Source organism: Protobothrops mucrosquamatus, unplaced genomic scaffold, assembly GCF_001527695.2.
Source record: "Protobothrops mucrosquamatus isolate PMUCROS unplaced genomic scaffold, P.Mucros_1.0 scaffold_292, whole genome shotgun sequence".
In the NCBI taxonomy this organism is placed as follows: Eukaryota; Metazoa; Chordata; class Lepidosauria; order Squamata; family Viperidae; genus Protobothrops; species Protobothrops mucrosquamatus.
Genome location: NW_015386368.1, coordinates 154,413 through 170,768, shown reverse-complemented (window position 1 = coordinate 170,768; position 16,356 = coordinate 154,413). Strand labels below are relative to the sequence as shown.

Genomic DNA, 16,356 nt, shown 5'->3' with positions numbered 1-16,356 from the left:
GCCTCCAGAAGCGGTGAATGCTCCAACACTGGAAGTTTTTAAGAAGAGACTGGACAGCCATTTGTCCGAAATGGTATAGGGTTTCCTGCCTGAGCAGGGGGTTGGACTAGATGACCTTCAAGGTCCCTTCCAACTTTACTATTATTATTATTATTAAGATGCTATTATATGCTAAAAACGTCAATGTATTTTCCCCCCCAGTTCAGATTAAATCATAACTAATAAGAGGATGCCTGTGTTAATCAGAACAGAGGCAAGACAAAAGGTGGCATGTGCAGATTAACTTATTTTGGCTTACACTGGCTAGCGTAATGTATTAGTTCTTCATCATGTTTCACATTGTAACCATCTATTCGTAGTAAATATTCTGGCCTTCCAAGTACTTACGTTCCTGAAGACATTCTGTATCCGTGCAATAGGACTGAGATTGCCGTAACTGAAATGAAGACAAGGACACGAATTTAATTAGATTTCACCAGCTTTGAAGCTTGCTGGACAATCTCCAAAGATTAAAATACCCTGGAAAATTAAATGTACACAAGAAATCCATTTCTGCCATCAGTCATAATTGCCTGCCCTGTGGAAAAACGTGGCTTGTGCATCTTATTCCATAAGTTCCTACGAACTGTAGGAATATCTACAGAAATGTAGATATTCATCAGAATTTCTCACTATTCACAGCAGAGCCAATAAAAAATTTCGGAGAAAATCTGACATTGGCCAATAAAGTTCAACGCCACCATAAATTGCCCTCTGTAACTATGCAAGTTTATTACTATATATAATTGGAAATTTTAGGAACACTAAATGATGCTATCATTATATGTGTTTCCTAAAACTCTTGACACTGATTCTGTTCTAGGGGAAAATAGGACCTATACACAGCATACTCATTTGCCTTCCAAATCCTGGACTGCTTTACAGTACTCATAATAATAATAATCTTTATTGATTAGCCCGTGGGCCATTATATCAAGGTGCAGCGTTCCAAACACATGTTATACTAAAATGCAGTAAAAACAATTTAGAATGGAACTGGTTAAAGTATAATTTTAGAATGAAACAGAAATAAAATACAATTTAAAATGAAATTGGGATAAAATTCATTTTTAAAATGAAACTAGAATCAAATACGGCAATTTAAGATGTAGATAGATAAAATACGATCAAACTGAAGGCAGGACAAGAAGCAACGGATGGAAACTAATCTAGGAGAGAAGCAACCTAGAACTAAGGAGAAACTTCCTGACAGTGGGAACAATTAACCAGTGGAACAACCTGCCTCCAGAAACGGTGAATGCTCCAACACTGGAGGTTTTTAAGAAGAGACTGGACAGCCATTTGTCTGAAATGGTATTATATCCCTAGGAATGGAGCCTGACTTTTTATTGCTTCTAATGAGTCTATAAACAGACTTCTACCTTACTGTGTGGGTGTTTTTTTTCCTTTTAAACCAAAGAGGGCAATATTAACATAAATGTAAGCTGATGGAAAGCCATATGGCTGCGTTAGTAGCTCTTAGAGAGCTCCTTTCATTTATTAGACTCTTGATTCTTAATTCCATCATCACGACCGTCGGGCAGAATCCCAATTGTGCTCTTGGGAATTAGCCAGCCGAAATTAAATCAAGGCAAGACACGGCGACTATACATTAAGATCGGAGACGGTGGCCCCGTCTTTTGAAAGAGCAGCAGCGTCACTTGGAAAAGTCCTTAGTAAACCTCATGAAACGAGTTTTTTTTTTAATAGAGTCTTAGTGTAAAAGATATCCTTTCCAGAGGAAAAACTCGCCATATTCAGAATTCTACAGATCAGAATCATTTATGTACTTGCATTCTTATCTTTGGAGAATATCCAAGGGTTTTCCAAGAATTTTGAAGTTTAGGATAGCAGAGATTGAAAACAGATTGTCTTTAAGGGTAAGGAATTTTTTGCTTTTTCTGTTAGACTATGGAGCTGAGCATTAACAACCTGCCTCCAGAAGCGGTGAATGCTCCAACACTGGAAGTTTCTAAGAAGAGACTGGACAGCCATTTGTCTGAAATGGTATAGGGTTTCCTGCCTGAGCAGAGGGTTGGACTAGATGACCTCCAACGTCCCTTCCAATTCTGTTATTATTATTATTATGGATCATCGTACAGTCAGCCAGATGTTCAGACTGGATTTGGCATTTTGTCTACCTATTGAGTCCTTACCCAGGACCTGGGATAGGCAGATGTGGATGTTTGATGGTATTACACATATCGTCGCAGGATGGAAGCAGTTCCTAGTAAGGCCGCCTTTTGCAATTGACTAATAGCGAATTTGTCAATGCCGATGATGGTGTTCAAGTGGTGCTCCAGTTGTTTTGGGATTGCACCCAAGGTGCCTATTACTATTGGTACTACCCTTGCTTGCCTTTGCCACAGTCTTTCTATTTCTATTTGTAGGTCTCTGTATTTTGTTATCTTCTCCAGTTCTTTCTCGTCTCCAGGCACTGCCACGTCCACTATCCAGACTTTTTTGTCTTTCTTATCGACAATTGTTAAGTCCGGGGTGTTATGTGGCAGGTGCTTTGTCTGTTTGAATTCTGAAGTCCCAGAGCAGTTTAACTTTATCATTTTCTATGACTTTCTCTATTTTATGATCCCACCAGTTCTTGCTTACGGGCAAATGATATTTCTTGCAGATCTTCCAATGCACCATTGTTGCTACTTTGTCATGCCGCTGCTTGTAGTCAGTCTGTGCGATCTTCTTGCAGCAGCTTACCAGGTGGTCCACTGTTTCTTCAGCTTCTTTGCATAGGCAGCACTTACTGTCAATTTTGACTTTGTATGCATTTGTCCTTAAGGCTTGGTCTTGTGAAGCCAGAATTAGTTCTTCGGTCTCTTTCTTCAATTTTCATTATTATTGTTATTGTTGTTATTGTTGTGTTGTCGGTCTCTTTCTTCAATTTTCATTATTATTGTTATTGTTGTTGTTATTATTATTATTATTATTATTATTATTATTATTATTATTATTATTATTATTATTATTATTATTATTATTATTATTAGGAGGAGTTCGGCTGCAGACAATTACTCTTTGCACCCAGAGAGAGAAATATCTGCCTCTACCCAGGATTGAACTTGCGGCCTCCTGATTGTGAGGCGAGAGCACCACCTCTAGGCCACCATGCCAACTTCATCAAGGTAAGGAATATCACCTTAAAAAAAAAAATTCAGTTGCAAAGTTGAAATAACAAACCTGTAAGCAGGATTTCAGCTCAGGGGCTCCCCCTGGTGGACTTGGGTCATCCTCGAGGCACATACAACTTAACAACAATTCATTTAGTGACCGTTCGAAGTTACAACGGCACCGAAGTGACCTAGGACCGTTTTTCACACTTACGACCGTTTGCAGCATCCCTCCCATGGCCACGTGATCAAAATTCAGACGCTTGGCCATCGACTCGCATTTATGACGGTGGCAGTGTTCCCCCGGGGTCGTGTTGATCCCCTTTTGTGACCTTCTGACAAGCAAAGTCAAGGGGGAGGCCATGTTGCTAACTTAACAACTGCAGTGATTCACGTTAACAACTGTGGCAAGGAAGGTCGTAAAATGAGGCAAAACTTGCTTAACAAATGTCTCACTTAACAACGGAAATGTTGGGCTCCGCTGTGGTCCTAACTTGAGGACTAGCTGCATAGTAATGTAGAGTAACAGCTACCCAAGAAACTGCCAGCGTGAAGCTACTCATGTGTAGGGATCTCAAATCCGGATCTAAGAATAGTTTGATACAATAACTTTAGGAAATGAACAAGGAACACATACTCGTTTTGTGCTGGGAAAAATAAAAACATCAGTGTGAACTTCCCAGCAATTTCCGTAGAACAATACAGAATTGTTCATTCTCTCTCTCGATAGATAGATAGATAGATAGATAGATAGATAGATAGATAGATGATAGATAAAATGGTTTTGAAGATACGAGTCTCAGGTATATTCATATTCAAAAACTAAAACACAGATCACTGAGACTAAAAATTTATTAAAAACTTAGCTTTTGTCAGCAGACGCTGTTAGGAGACGCTGACGAAAGCTAAGTTTTTAATATATAGATATAGATAGATAGATAGATAGATAGATAGATAGTTAGATAGTTAGAGATAGATAGAGAGAGAGAGAGAGAGAGGGGGAGAGAGAGAGAGAGAGAGAGATTTTATTAGTTTTATAGGGTTTGGAATAAGATGGGGTCGGGATTAGGGTTAGGATTTGGGTTAGGGTTGAGGTTGGGGTTTATCCAAATAACATTTCCAATATTTAGCAAACAGCATAATGTCTGGGTACATGTATTTAACTAACAATAATAGATGTAGTTAATTACCATAAACAATATGTTAATTCATCACTCAATAGCCTTCTTGCTAATATATGTTCAAAATTACATGTCTCATTCCTTTCTCTGACTCGTCTTTCTAGCCATTGATGGAAATGATCCCATGTTCTAAAGTACACCGAGTCTTCTTTCTCTTTAATCTTTAAAGTCCATCTGTCCCATTTTTCATTATATTGATGCCACTTGAGTAATTGTGGATTAGGGTAATGATAAAAAGTCTGCCTGTGGATGACAAGACAGGAGAATTGCTAGGAGGGGGGAAACAAATACCAATAAAGGAGAATATTCGTCGCTCAGGATTGAAACGAGGGGTTCTTGGTGCTCTCTGAGCTTGCTTGTTTTCTTACAGACGTTTCATTACCCGACTAGGTAACATCATCAGTGCTTGTTGAAAATTAAATCTCAAGGATTCTTGGTGGCTGTCGCAGCTCTTAGACAGAACATATAACTCCTACAGTAACACCACATTCTGTTGTGCGGACTTTTGCTTGGCTGTCCCAAAAATACTAATACGATCAAAGATTACCAAATTTTTTTTCATTATTTTGTGTGATTTATGAAAGTCCATTTCTATCTTCCGGTAATTTTTTTTCAGCATGTGGAAAGAGGGCATAAAAATTGAGAAGACCCTCCACAAAGCAACAGTTGGAAACTAAGCAAGGAGAGAAGCAACCTGGAACTAAGGAGAAATTTCCTGACAGTGAGAACAAATAACCAGTGGAACTCCTTGCCTCCAGAAGTTGTGAATGCTCCAACACTGGAAGTTTTAAACAAGAGATTGGACAACATTTCTCTGAAATGGTATAGGGTTTCCTGCCTGAGCAGGGGGTTGGACCAGATGACCTCCAAGATCCCTTCCAACTCTTGTTATTCTGTAAAATACGCAAGTTATCCCAGAAGAAAAATACAATCCTCACTTCTGCATACACCAGCTACAGAGATTGCAGCCCCTGGATTTTCTTTAAATCATATCCAACCTGTTAGGATACTAGGACTCCTGAAAATGATGGAAGATGTTTACGAACAATTGTCCCAGGTGTAGGAACGAGACAGTTATAGCAAGCAAAGGAGAAGTCCCTTTAATCCCCGAAGCGTAACTACTACAGCTGACATGAAAAGTCTCACTGCTTCATTTCACTTTTCAAAAGTTTCATATAACATTTCAGGAACTAGTTAAGACCACTGTAGCAGAACAGCTCAGCTGCAAAAGGCTGGTGGACTCAAATCTCCTGCCCTAAAAAATAATAATAAATCTCTTCGCACCCTAAACTTGTTTCCTACTTTGGAAGGTAGGAGTAGTTGCTTGGTGCACCCCGCTACCTTCCAGAAGTGTCTCAACTGACATTTGCCTTCCTAATCTCGGCGTGTAAAAGGGTGTCATACTGTGGGCTGCCTTTCTGGAGATCAAATGGAACGGTTTCTATAATGCAAACTCCTAGCTAAGCAGTGTATAGATATGAGGATTATTATTATTATTATTATTATTATTATTATTATTATTATATTGATCATCGCCCAGTCAGCCAGATGTTCAGACTGGATTTGGCATTTTTGTCTACCTATCGAGTCCTTCCCAAGGACCTGGGATAGGCAGATGTGGATGTTTGATGGTATTACAGATATCGTCGTAGGATGGAAGCAGTTCCTAGTAAGGCGGCCTTTTGCCATTGACTGATGGCGAATTTGTCAGTGCCGATGATGGTGTCCAAGTGGTGCTCCAGTTGTTTTGGGATTGCACCCAAGGCGCCTATTACTATTGGTACTACCCTTGCTTGCCTTTGCCACAGTCTTTCTATTTCTATTTGTAGGTCTTTGTATTTTGTTATCTTCTCCAGTTCTTTCTCGTCTATTCTGCTGTCTCCAGGCACTGCCACGTTCACTATCCAGACTTTTTCGTCTTTCTTATCGACAATTGTTAAGTCCGGGGTGTTATGTGGCAGGCGCTTGTCTGTTTGAATTCTGAAGTCCCAGAGCAGTTTAACTTTATCATTTTCTATGACTTTCTCTATTTTATGATCCCACCAGTTCTTCCTTACGGGCAAATGACATTTCTTGCAGATCTTGCAATGCACCATTGTTGCTACTTTGTCATGTCGCTGCTCATAGTCAGTCTGTGCGATCTTCTTGCAGCAGCTTACCAGGTGGTCCACTGTTTCTTCAGCTTCTTTGCATAGGCGGCACTTACTGTCTGTTGCTGTCTTCTCAATTTTGACTTTGTATGCATTTGTCCTTAAGGCTTGGTCTTGTGCAGCCAGAATTAGTCCCTCGGTTTCTTTCTTCAATTATTATTATTATTATTATTATTATTATTATTATTATTATTATTATTATTATTATTATTATTATTATTATTATTATTATTGTTGTTGTTGTTGTTGTTGTTGTTTTTGTTGTTGTTGTTATTATTTCAGGATGCTCATAATATAAGCCCCACCCCAAAAATAAGCCCCAGTTAAGATCATCAGCCAGATGGACGCATTTAGTACCGTATTTTCCAGAATATAAGCCTAACCAGAAAATAAGCCCTAATGTGTCTTTTGCAGCAAGAATTAATATAAGACCCGGTCTTATTTTTGGGAAAACACGATATATAGAACTAGCACAGGTGAATGTCTATTTATCTGTCTATCCCTCCTTTCCTTCATCTGTGTGGGAAGGTGGGAGGGGTCTCCAGAACATATTGCCATTTGCATTTTACTCCATGGTGTGGGAAATCCAAGCGGGGCCTGCCCTTAAAAACGTGCAGATTTGATCTGAAGACTCTTCAAAGCAGCCAACTCCAAAGAACGAGAACATCGTCTCCCAGATGATCCTTACCAGATCGATCAACCTCCTCATGGCGTGCTCATGCGCGCAAATACACTCACAGGGGTCGAAGCCGCCTTCCGCCATGTTAGGGATGGACCTGGAGCGTTAATGGACCCTAGAGAGAAACAAAATTGGCTGTGTTTATTTATTTATATTTATTTTTATTCGTTCATGTATTTACATCCCGCCTGTCTTGTTTTCACAAATAACTCAAGACGGCAAACATATCCAAAACACTTTTCTCTTATTTTTTCCCCCATGACCACAACTTTGTGAGGTGGGGTGGGCTGAGAGAGAATGACTGGCCCAAGGTCACCCAGCTGGCTTTCAGGCTTAAGGTGGGACTAGAACTTACCGTCTCCTGGTGATTGGCCCAAAGTTACACAGCTGGTCTTCAGTCTTAAGGTGGAACTAGAACTCACCGTCTCCTGGCGATTAGCCCAAAGATACACAGCTGGTTTTCAGGCTTAAGGAGAGACTAGAACTCGCCGTCTCCTGGTGATTAGCCCAAAGTTACACAGCTGGTTTTTAGGCTTAAGGTGGGACTAGAACTCACCGTCTCCTGGTGATTAGCCCAAAGTTACACAGCTGGTCTTCAGTCTTAAGGTGGGACTAGAACTCACCGTCTCCTGGTGATTAGCCCAAAGTCGCCCAGCTGGCTTTCATGCCTAAAGTGGGACAACTAACAGTCCCTTGCTTTCTAGTCTAGTGCCTTAACCACTAGTCCAAACTGTCTCTCTGGCTGCCCCACTTGCACACGGTGCGTATGGGTGGTGTAAAGCATTAAAGATCAGCCACAAAACCCACACACCACCCCATGGCAGTGACAAAATACAATAATACAAGTCCTTCGATCGTCTCGGAATCAACCTGGGGTCCCCAAACCTACTGACAGAACCACGTCGTCAAGGATTTCAAAAAAGGAAGGAGGGAGTCAACCTTATTTCCGAAGGAACGATGTTCCAAAGGGTTAGGCTTAGCCACTGCAGAGCAGGCCGGGATACAAATAAATAAAATGCAAATAAAATCTGTATTTTATTCCTGTAATCTGTAGTTTGTCCATGGGGGGTTTGCTAAGGAGTAGCCAGTGCCTGATTTTACACCTGTAACGGAGGCTTCCACAAGATATTAGAAAAAGTGCAGGCAAACCACGTGCCTTTATAAAAACCATAAAAGAACACAACGTTAACTTTCAGGATGTAGCTATTTAAGGACTCGAAATCCTACTTTAGATGCAAACAAACAACCAAATCCTCGCTCTTTACCGGCCGTTTCCTGCCACACCTGTTTAACTAGTATAAAACAAAGGCATTAAGGTAAATACAAAACGGAACGTGGCCATTTTCATTGTGCAATAATTAATCGCACGCATCGTTATGCCATCCGAAGTTTCCCCCAGCTAATTCTTAAGTTGCACAAGTCATTTTGTGCCGAACGCTATTACGAGGTAGTCCTTGATTTGCAACCGTTCATTTAACGACTGTTTGGAGTTAGAGCAACACTGAAAAAAACGACTTTATGACCGTTTTGCAGACATGACCCTTGCAGCATCCCCCGCGGTCGCGGGATCAAACTCCGGGCGCTTGGCCACGGGTTCATATTTATGACGGTCGCACCCTCTTGAGGTCACGTTGATTCCCCCTTTTGCGACCTTCTGACGGGGCAGAAGTCCATGGGGGGAAGCCATATTTACTTAACAACCCAACTGCAGGGATTCCCTTAACAATTGTGGCAAGGAAGGTCGTAAAATGAGACGAAACCCAGTGGTGGGATTCAAATAGGTGAACAACCGGTTCCCTGTGTGTATTTACCGGGTTTTTTTGCCAAAGTGGTGCGAACCGGCTGAATCCCACCACTGGACGAAACTGCCTTAACAAATGTCTCGCTTAGCGACGGAAACGTTGGGCTCTGTTGTGGTCGTACGTAGAGGACCATCTCTATTTGTCATGGGCCAAACCCTGCAGGCTTGCTTTCTACCGTTTCAAAACAGCAAGCCTCCAGCACGAGTTAAACAAGTTGGTCAACTTTTTGGCGATTAAAAGCAGCTTTTTAAAATTATTTCAGCAGCGGGGAATTCAGCGCTAAGGTCTCTACGGGTCGTCCTCCACTTACAACCGTTTGAACCGTTTGTTTAGTGACTCTTCAAAGATACAACGGAACTGGGAAAAGTGACCGAGGACCATTTTTCACACTTACGGCCGTTGCAGCCTCCCCGTGGTCGTGTTTGATCCAAATTCAGAGGCTTGGCAACTGACTTGTACTTATGACGGTCGCAAAATTCACTTAACAGCTGTCGCCCTTAGCCACAGCAATTTGGGGGCTCAATTGTGGCCGTGTGCTGAGGACCACCTGTAGTCAGTTGATTGGAGACTCGTCATCCATCGTATTAAAGAAGGAATCACAATGGATCAGAGCTGATTATACAAATTATACGAAGGCAGGACAAGAAGCAACGGATGGACACTCATCATGGAGAGAAGCAACCTGGAACTAAGGAGAAACTTCCTGACAGTTAGAACAATTAATCAGTGGAACTGCTTGCCACCAGAAACAGTGAATGCTCCAATACTGGAAGTCTTTAAGAAGAGACTGGACAGCCATTTGTCTGAAATGGTATAGGGCAGTGGTTCTCAACCTTTTTAATGCCGTGACCCCAACGGGTCATAAGTCGAGGACCAAACCGGTCGTAAGTCGAGAACCACCCAACCGGTCGTAAGTAGAGGACTTTCTCTGCCCGGGAGCGCCGCGCATGTGTGGTTCCGCCCCCTGCGCCGGCTGAGGCGTAGCTGGCAAGCAGCAGAGACGGAGCAGGCCGACCACCAGCTGGCCCAGCCCAAGGGAGGTAAGGCACCCGCCGGAAAAGGGGAAAAAATGGCGGACAAAAAAAATGGCAGACAGCCTTGCTTGGCGACCCCCATGAAATGGTCGATCGACCCCAAATGGGGTCCCGACCCACAGGTTGAGACCCACTGGTATAGGGTTTCCTGCCTGAGCATGGGGTTGGACTAGATGACCTCCAAGGTCCCTTCCAACTTTATTATTATTATTATTATTATTATTATTATTATTATTATTATTATTATTATTATTATTATTATTATTATTATGGATCATCGCACAGTCAGCCAGATGTTCAGACTGGATTTGGCATTTTTGTCTACCTATCGAGTCCTTCCCAAGGACCTGGGATAGGCAGACGTGGATGTTTGATGGTATTACAGATATCGTCGCAGGATGGAAGCGGTTCCTAGTAAGGCCGCCTTTTGCAATTGACTAATAATAATAATAATAATAATAATAATAATAATAATAATAATAATAATGATAATTATAAAGTTGGAAGGGACCTTGGAGGTCATCTAGTTCAACCCCCTGCTCAGGCAGGAAACCCTATACCATTTTGGTATATGGCGAATTTGTCAATGCCAACGGTGTTCAAGTGGTGCTCCAGTTGTTTTGGGATTGCACCCAAGGCGCCTATGACTATTGGTCCTACCCTTGCTTGCCTTTGCCACAGTCTTTCTATTTCTATTTGTAGGTCTCTGTATTTTGTGATCTTCTCCAGTTCTTTCTCGTCTATTCTGCTGTCTCCAGGCACTGCCACGTCCGCTGTCCAGACTTTTTTGTCTTTCTTATCGACAGTTGTTAAGTCCGGGGTGTTGTTGTTGTTGCTATTATTATTACTAAATTGAGGAACTAAGCCAGTAACATCCCATGTACGCTGAAGGGCAAGATCGGTGGTAGAACCCAAAGTGTATTTTGAGTAACACGTAAGCTGTTCTTCATGGCAGAACCGTAGCTGAAAATCACAGACATGGAGACTAACTCTCCGTCTTGAAATGGATGCTCGTTTTGCATATATTATGTCCCACTGCTAAATATATTGATGAAAGTAGGAAATGAGACATTTCTCGTAAGACAGAACAAACTTTCACGAAAAGCAGTATGTTATGGTAAGACAATGCAAATTACTGGGTTGCGGGGCAAAGGTGTTGCTTACGTTTTAATGCCTTGCCCAGCGCAGTGGGCAAAAATGTATTTATATCGGGCTGGCAATTATGGACCGAGAGAGTTTTCATTCCTGTCGTAGCCCTGAAATCGTTCAAGGTTTGTCCTGACCTTGCAAATAAAAGCCTGAGATAGAATTTGGATTATCGCAGGTTGCTCGCTATCTTTCTGTCCTTGATCTCATCAAAGCCAGTCAGCAAGGCACAGAGGAGATTTGGGGAGGAAAAAATAAAATAAAATAAAATGCAGCAATTAGGATGAGGCTGCTGCAACTTTTTTTTGAAATTCTGACAACAGATGTTAAAACGAAATACATTTGCCTAAAAGACATGCCTGGAAAAAGAACCTTACAACATATAGAGAGCCAGTTTGGTTTAGTGCAGGGGTGGGCAACCTTGGCTCTTTTATGACTTGTGGACTTCAATTCCCAGAATTCCTGCTGCCATGCTGGCTCAGGAATTCTGGGAGTTCCAGCCCACAAATCATGAAAGAGCCAAGGTTCCCCATCCCTGGTCTAGTGATTAAGGTGCTGGCCTAGAAACTGGGAGACTGCGGATTCTGACCCCATGAAATTGTGGATTTTAGCCCCACTTTAGACGTGAAAGCTAGCCGAGTGGCATTGGGCTAAGCTAGCCGAGTGGCTTTGGGCTACTAGCTCCCCCTCTCTCAGACCAACTAACCTCACGGGATTATGTGATGGGGAAAACAGGAGAAGGAAGTAGTAGTAGACACGCGAGCCCGAGTTATTTATAAAAGCAATTAAAGTGAGATATCCAGAAATAAATATTAAGAGCGTGTCGCTAAGCCTGTGACACTGTTGGTGGAGGAAAAAAAATATATTTAAATAATGGCCCTTAAATATGCAATTATACAAGCACGAGCACAATGTAAAGATATTAAATATAGGGCTTCAAATGCTAGAACTCTTAAGAATCCAATATCCTTATCTGTTAAGCCATTTCCACACTAGTTCAACCCTGAATTATAAGCATTCTCTTCTATCGGTTCCATTCTGCATTGCTAGCAGTTGTAGCCTGTGGCATGTGGCTATGAAGCCTGGCGTGTTTCGAGGGGTGTGTGTGGGGAAAAAAACCAGAAAAATCTCCCTCCAATTAAATATTCTATTTCCCCCCTGCTTTCCTGAGGCTTCACATCTGTTTACAGGAGCAGGATTTCAAAATATCTTAAAACTATCTTCCCATCGGCTGCACATCCCTAATCAGCTTTCTGTCTTTTGATATCCTTAAACTTTTTGGGCTATGCAGACAAGATCCCATGCAGAAATTAGAGCCTCCAGTTACAAAAACAGACACATTTTACTGAAAACAAAGAGGTTCAAAAGAGTTTTCCACCTAGCAAGTGTTAGTGTGAATAGATCTGAAGATCTTTCCCATTTTTATGCCCTAAGGGTAAAGGTCCCACCAATTCAAGATGTATGAAAGGCCTCTTCTTAAATGATCATGTGTGTCCTTTGGCTAATTTATCCCCAGTCACAATTACTAACTGGACCTTTAAAAAAAAAAAGCTAGACTCAATTTGCATTGAAGACATGTAACAATTGTATGCATTATAGAGCTGAATATACCGCCCTTTGCAATAAAATCTTCCTCTTCTATCTAACCTGCCAAAAAAAAAGTGTCATCAAGAGCAAGAGCAAAATAATGGTCAATCTTTAAGGTATCTATCTCTTTGTCCATTTCTCTGCCACATGTGCACATACACCTCCAGATGTGTCCCCATAAGACAATTCCTGCAGGTCGTAGTCAAGAGAGAAGAAAATTATTTTGGGGTTCAAGAAATCTGAAAAGAAATAACTTTTTAATGCCATAGCTATTTACAGGAGGACAATTCCCAGTAATATGCCACAAAGCTCTTTATTTTTCATCTTTCTTCCTCAAGTCCATACTATGCGCTAACTGTTCTTTCCCATCCCTTCCAACTGGTTATACTGGTTTCTTTTTTTTAAAAAAAAAACAATCTATAACTGTTAGCATTTCCTGAAACCAGTTCCAAAGGGACCTTTTATCATATGTTAATTCCAGTCTTCCAGAGGGAAGGAATGCCATTACTGAGCTAAAAAAAATGGGAGATAAGTACATATTTTTTTTTCAGGAATAAAATACAATGGGAATTAAGAGGGGGAAAAAAACAGCCAAATCAGAATGAGAAAGGTAGGAAAGGATAGGATAAAATTCAAGGCAAAATAATAAACGAACAAAAAAATAAATAAAAATAAACAGAGGTCCATTACTGATCAAGGGGATTTTAAATTTTCTGGATCAGTTGTTCTTGAAAACCTTTCAGCATTTCAAAGCCTGTGGCGAATTATTAAAGGGGGAAAAAAAGCAGGCAGGAAAATACATCACTGGTCATCGTCCCTGAGAGTCAAGTTAGTTACTTTTGGCTACAGCCCAGAAACTTCACAATTGGCTCTGTTGATCCGCTGCAACTTTAGACTGGAGTTTGGGTGTGTGTGTTTTTTTAAGCAACAATAAACAGGAGGACATTTCAGAAGCAATAAGGATTGGGAAGGAAAAGCAAACAGAAAAAGAAGAAGGGGTAAAAAAAAAAGTTATCTTCCTTAAGGGGAGCTCAGCTCCTCTGTATTTATTTTTATAAATAAGTGAAGGAAACAAACGTTATCTATATGCCCTTTTCTTGGAAAGAATATAAAAGTGATTTTCTCCTGCTTTGGTGACCCCCCCCAACTTTCCTGCCTAATATGGGTATCCCACATTCAAGTAGGAATGTGGGATACCTTTTAACTTTGATAGAATCCTAGGGAAGGGACCTTGGCCCAAAATAAGAGCCTTATACTGTATCATCCCAGGCCAAACGGTTGTTCAATATTTTCTTGAAAATCTCCAGTGATGGAGCAGCTGGGAGGAAAACTGTTCACCTGTTTAATAGTTCTCGCTGTTGGGAAATTCTTATTTTCAGGCTGGATCTCCTCCCGAGGATCTTCCACCCGTTACTTCTTGTCCTTCCTTTCTTAGGATAATAAATCAACCCTCTCTTTCCGGTGACAGCCTTTCCAGTATTGGAAGATGGTATCAGGTCTCTCCTAAGCCTTCTTTTCATGAGGCTAAAACAGTTGTTCCCTTAGCAGTTCCTTATACAATAATTATGTTTATGAAATTTAGCTTCCTGGTTCTTATACCTGTAGCTGCACTTTCTAGGCGCTTCAGCATCCTTTGTTTTGTATCCTGGTGACCAGAACTGATTAACCAAAGTCAGCTAATGTGCTGGGGATATATGTTTTCATTTTTTTTAAAAAAAAACTAAGCAGTGCATACCTTACAAAGTCATTTTTGGATGAGATGTCAACCCTGGCTTGTCCCAGGAGACCAAAAAAAAAAAGAAGCCGAGATTCAAAGTTGTTCAGGCACAAACCCTTCACGCTCGCCTTATTTTTTAAGAGGCTCTGCCTGATCATTTGGAATAATAAAAGTATACGGTCAGTTTAAAGCAGGGGTAGTCAACCTTGGCTCTTTTATGACTCGTGGACTTCAACTCCCAGAATTCCTGAGCCAGCATGAGGGAAACTTTGGCCCCTTGATGACTCGTGGACTTCAACTTGAGCAGGGGGTTGGACTAGAGGACCTCCAAGGGCCCTTCCAGCTCTTTTCCGATTGGTGGATTGGTTCCTTCTCAAGCACAACAGCCCCCAGCCCACCAGAATTCCTGAGCCAGCATGGGGGAACTATGGCCCCTTCATGACTGATGGACTTCAACTCCCAGAATTCCTGAGCCAGCATGGGGGAACTACGGCCCCCTCATGACTCGTGGACTTCAACTCCCAGAATTCCTGAGCCAGCATGGCTCAGCTTGGAAACCTCTTCCTATCCCCTCAGCATGGCTGGCTCGGGAATTCTGGGAGTTGAAGTCCACAAGTCATAAAAGAGCCAAGGTTGACTACCCCTGCTTTAAAGTGCTCGGCCTCAGAAATGGATGGGAAGTTATGATCCAGGGATAAGTTCATTCTGGAAAAGCGTGAAGATTTTTATCAGTAGGATAAACCTGCGGTTCAACACGGGTAACTCCAGAGGGCTCAACCGGTTGCTCAGCATGTTAAACGGCAGAAGACTAAAAAGGTATTCAATAATAAGCAATAACTTACTCTTTGTTTTCTAGAGTCGGGTCTGTCTCATCGCGTTTCACGCATTCTTAGTATCGCCTGTTCACCGCCCTGAGTCCCCGCAAGGGAGATAGGACGGTATATAAATTTAATTAATAAATAAATAAATAAATAAATAAATTCTACAAGGATGCCCCGTGACCTCACTGAGCCCACACAAACACATCACTTTCCAAGAATTCCAGAAAGACTTGAATAAATTAAATTAAAAAAAAAAACCCGCTTATCAACTGCATAAAGTTGCCAAAGAAATCGGAATGCACAAGCGCAACTTAGCCAGCAAGCCAAAAAGGGCCGGCTTCTCTCTTTTTTTTTTTAGATCGCCAACGCCAAGCCCTCGAGAGAGAGAGAGAGAGAGGGGGGGGGTGCGAATGGCGATCGTAGGATCGCAACGCCAGATCGCTATTTTTTTAACCCCGAGTTTTTCTCCCCAAGCGGTTTTGCAACGGGGACTGGATCTCTTTTGGGGGGGGGGGGGAGCGAGGGGTGGTGGTGGTGGTGGGGGGTGCTAAAAGCAACGGGGCCAGCCGTTTGCAAAGTTGTTTCGGCGGCGACACAACTTCGCAAGGGGTCCCCAACACGCCCTTTGCAGCCCACCCCGGATTGCACCGCGTCCCTTTTGACGGGCAGCCCGAGATTCGGTGCGTAGAAGCGGGAGCCGAACCCAAAACTCACCAAGCTGGCTGCGGCTGGCGGCGGTGCAATTTGGGCAGGCTGCAGAGAAGCCCTCCCGGCGCGTCCACCCTGCTTGTGTTTTGATTGCACTGACCACGTCAGACTCCGGCCCTTTTTGCAAGGAGACCCGGATCTGCCGGCTCCCACAAAGGGGGAGGGGCTTGCTACCCCCTCCCTCCCTCCCTCGCCCGGGGCGGAGCACAGCCGCCAGCCCCGCCCCGTTGCAACGGATCCCTTTTCAGTGGGGGCCGGCCCTTTGGCAGCCGGAACGCTGCGCTGCTGAGTTGGCACTCGCATGCAAATGGCAGCCCCGAGGAAAGGCGCTGATTGGCCGGTTCGGTTTTGACTCTCTAGCTCGGCTTGCCGC

General features: G+C 42.4%; 1 protein-coding gene across 1 annotated transcript in view; it reads right to left on the bottom strand.

Annotated features, from left to right (window-relative positions):
* Nucleotides 1-16,115, bottom strand: part of SMIM14 (small integral membrane protein 14) — a 24,035-nt gene extending 7,920 nt beyond the window's left edge. The window contains exons 1-3 of the mRNA XM_015831948.1: nt 15,990-16,115; nt 7,178-7,283; nt 388-436 (exon numbers count right to left, since the gene is read on the bottom strand). Coding sequence (XP_015687434.1) covers nt 388-436; nt 7,178-7,252 — 124 coding nt within the window. The 5' untranslated portion in view covers nt 7,253-7,283; nt 15,990-16,115. The remainder of the gene's footprint in view (nt 1-387; nt 437-7,177; nt 7,284-15,989) is intronic.
* Nucleotides 16,116-16,356: the final 241 nt, after the last annotated feature.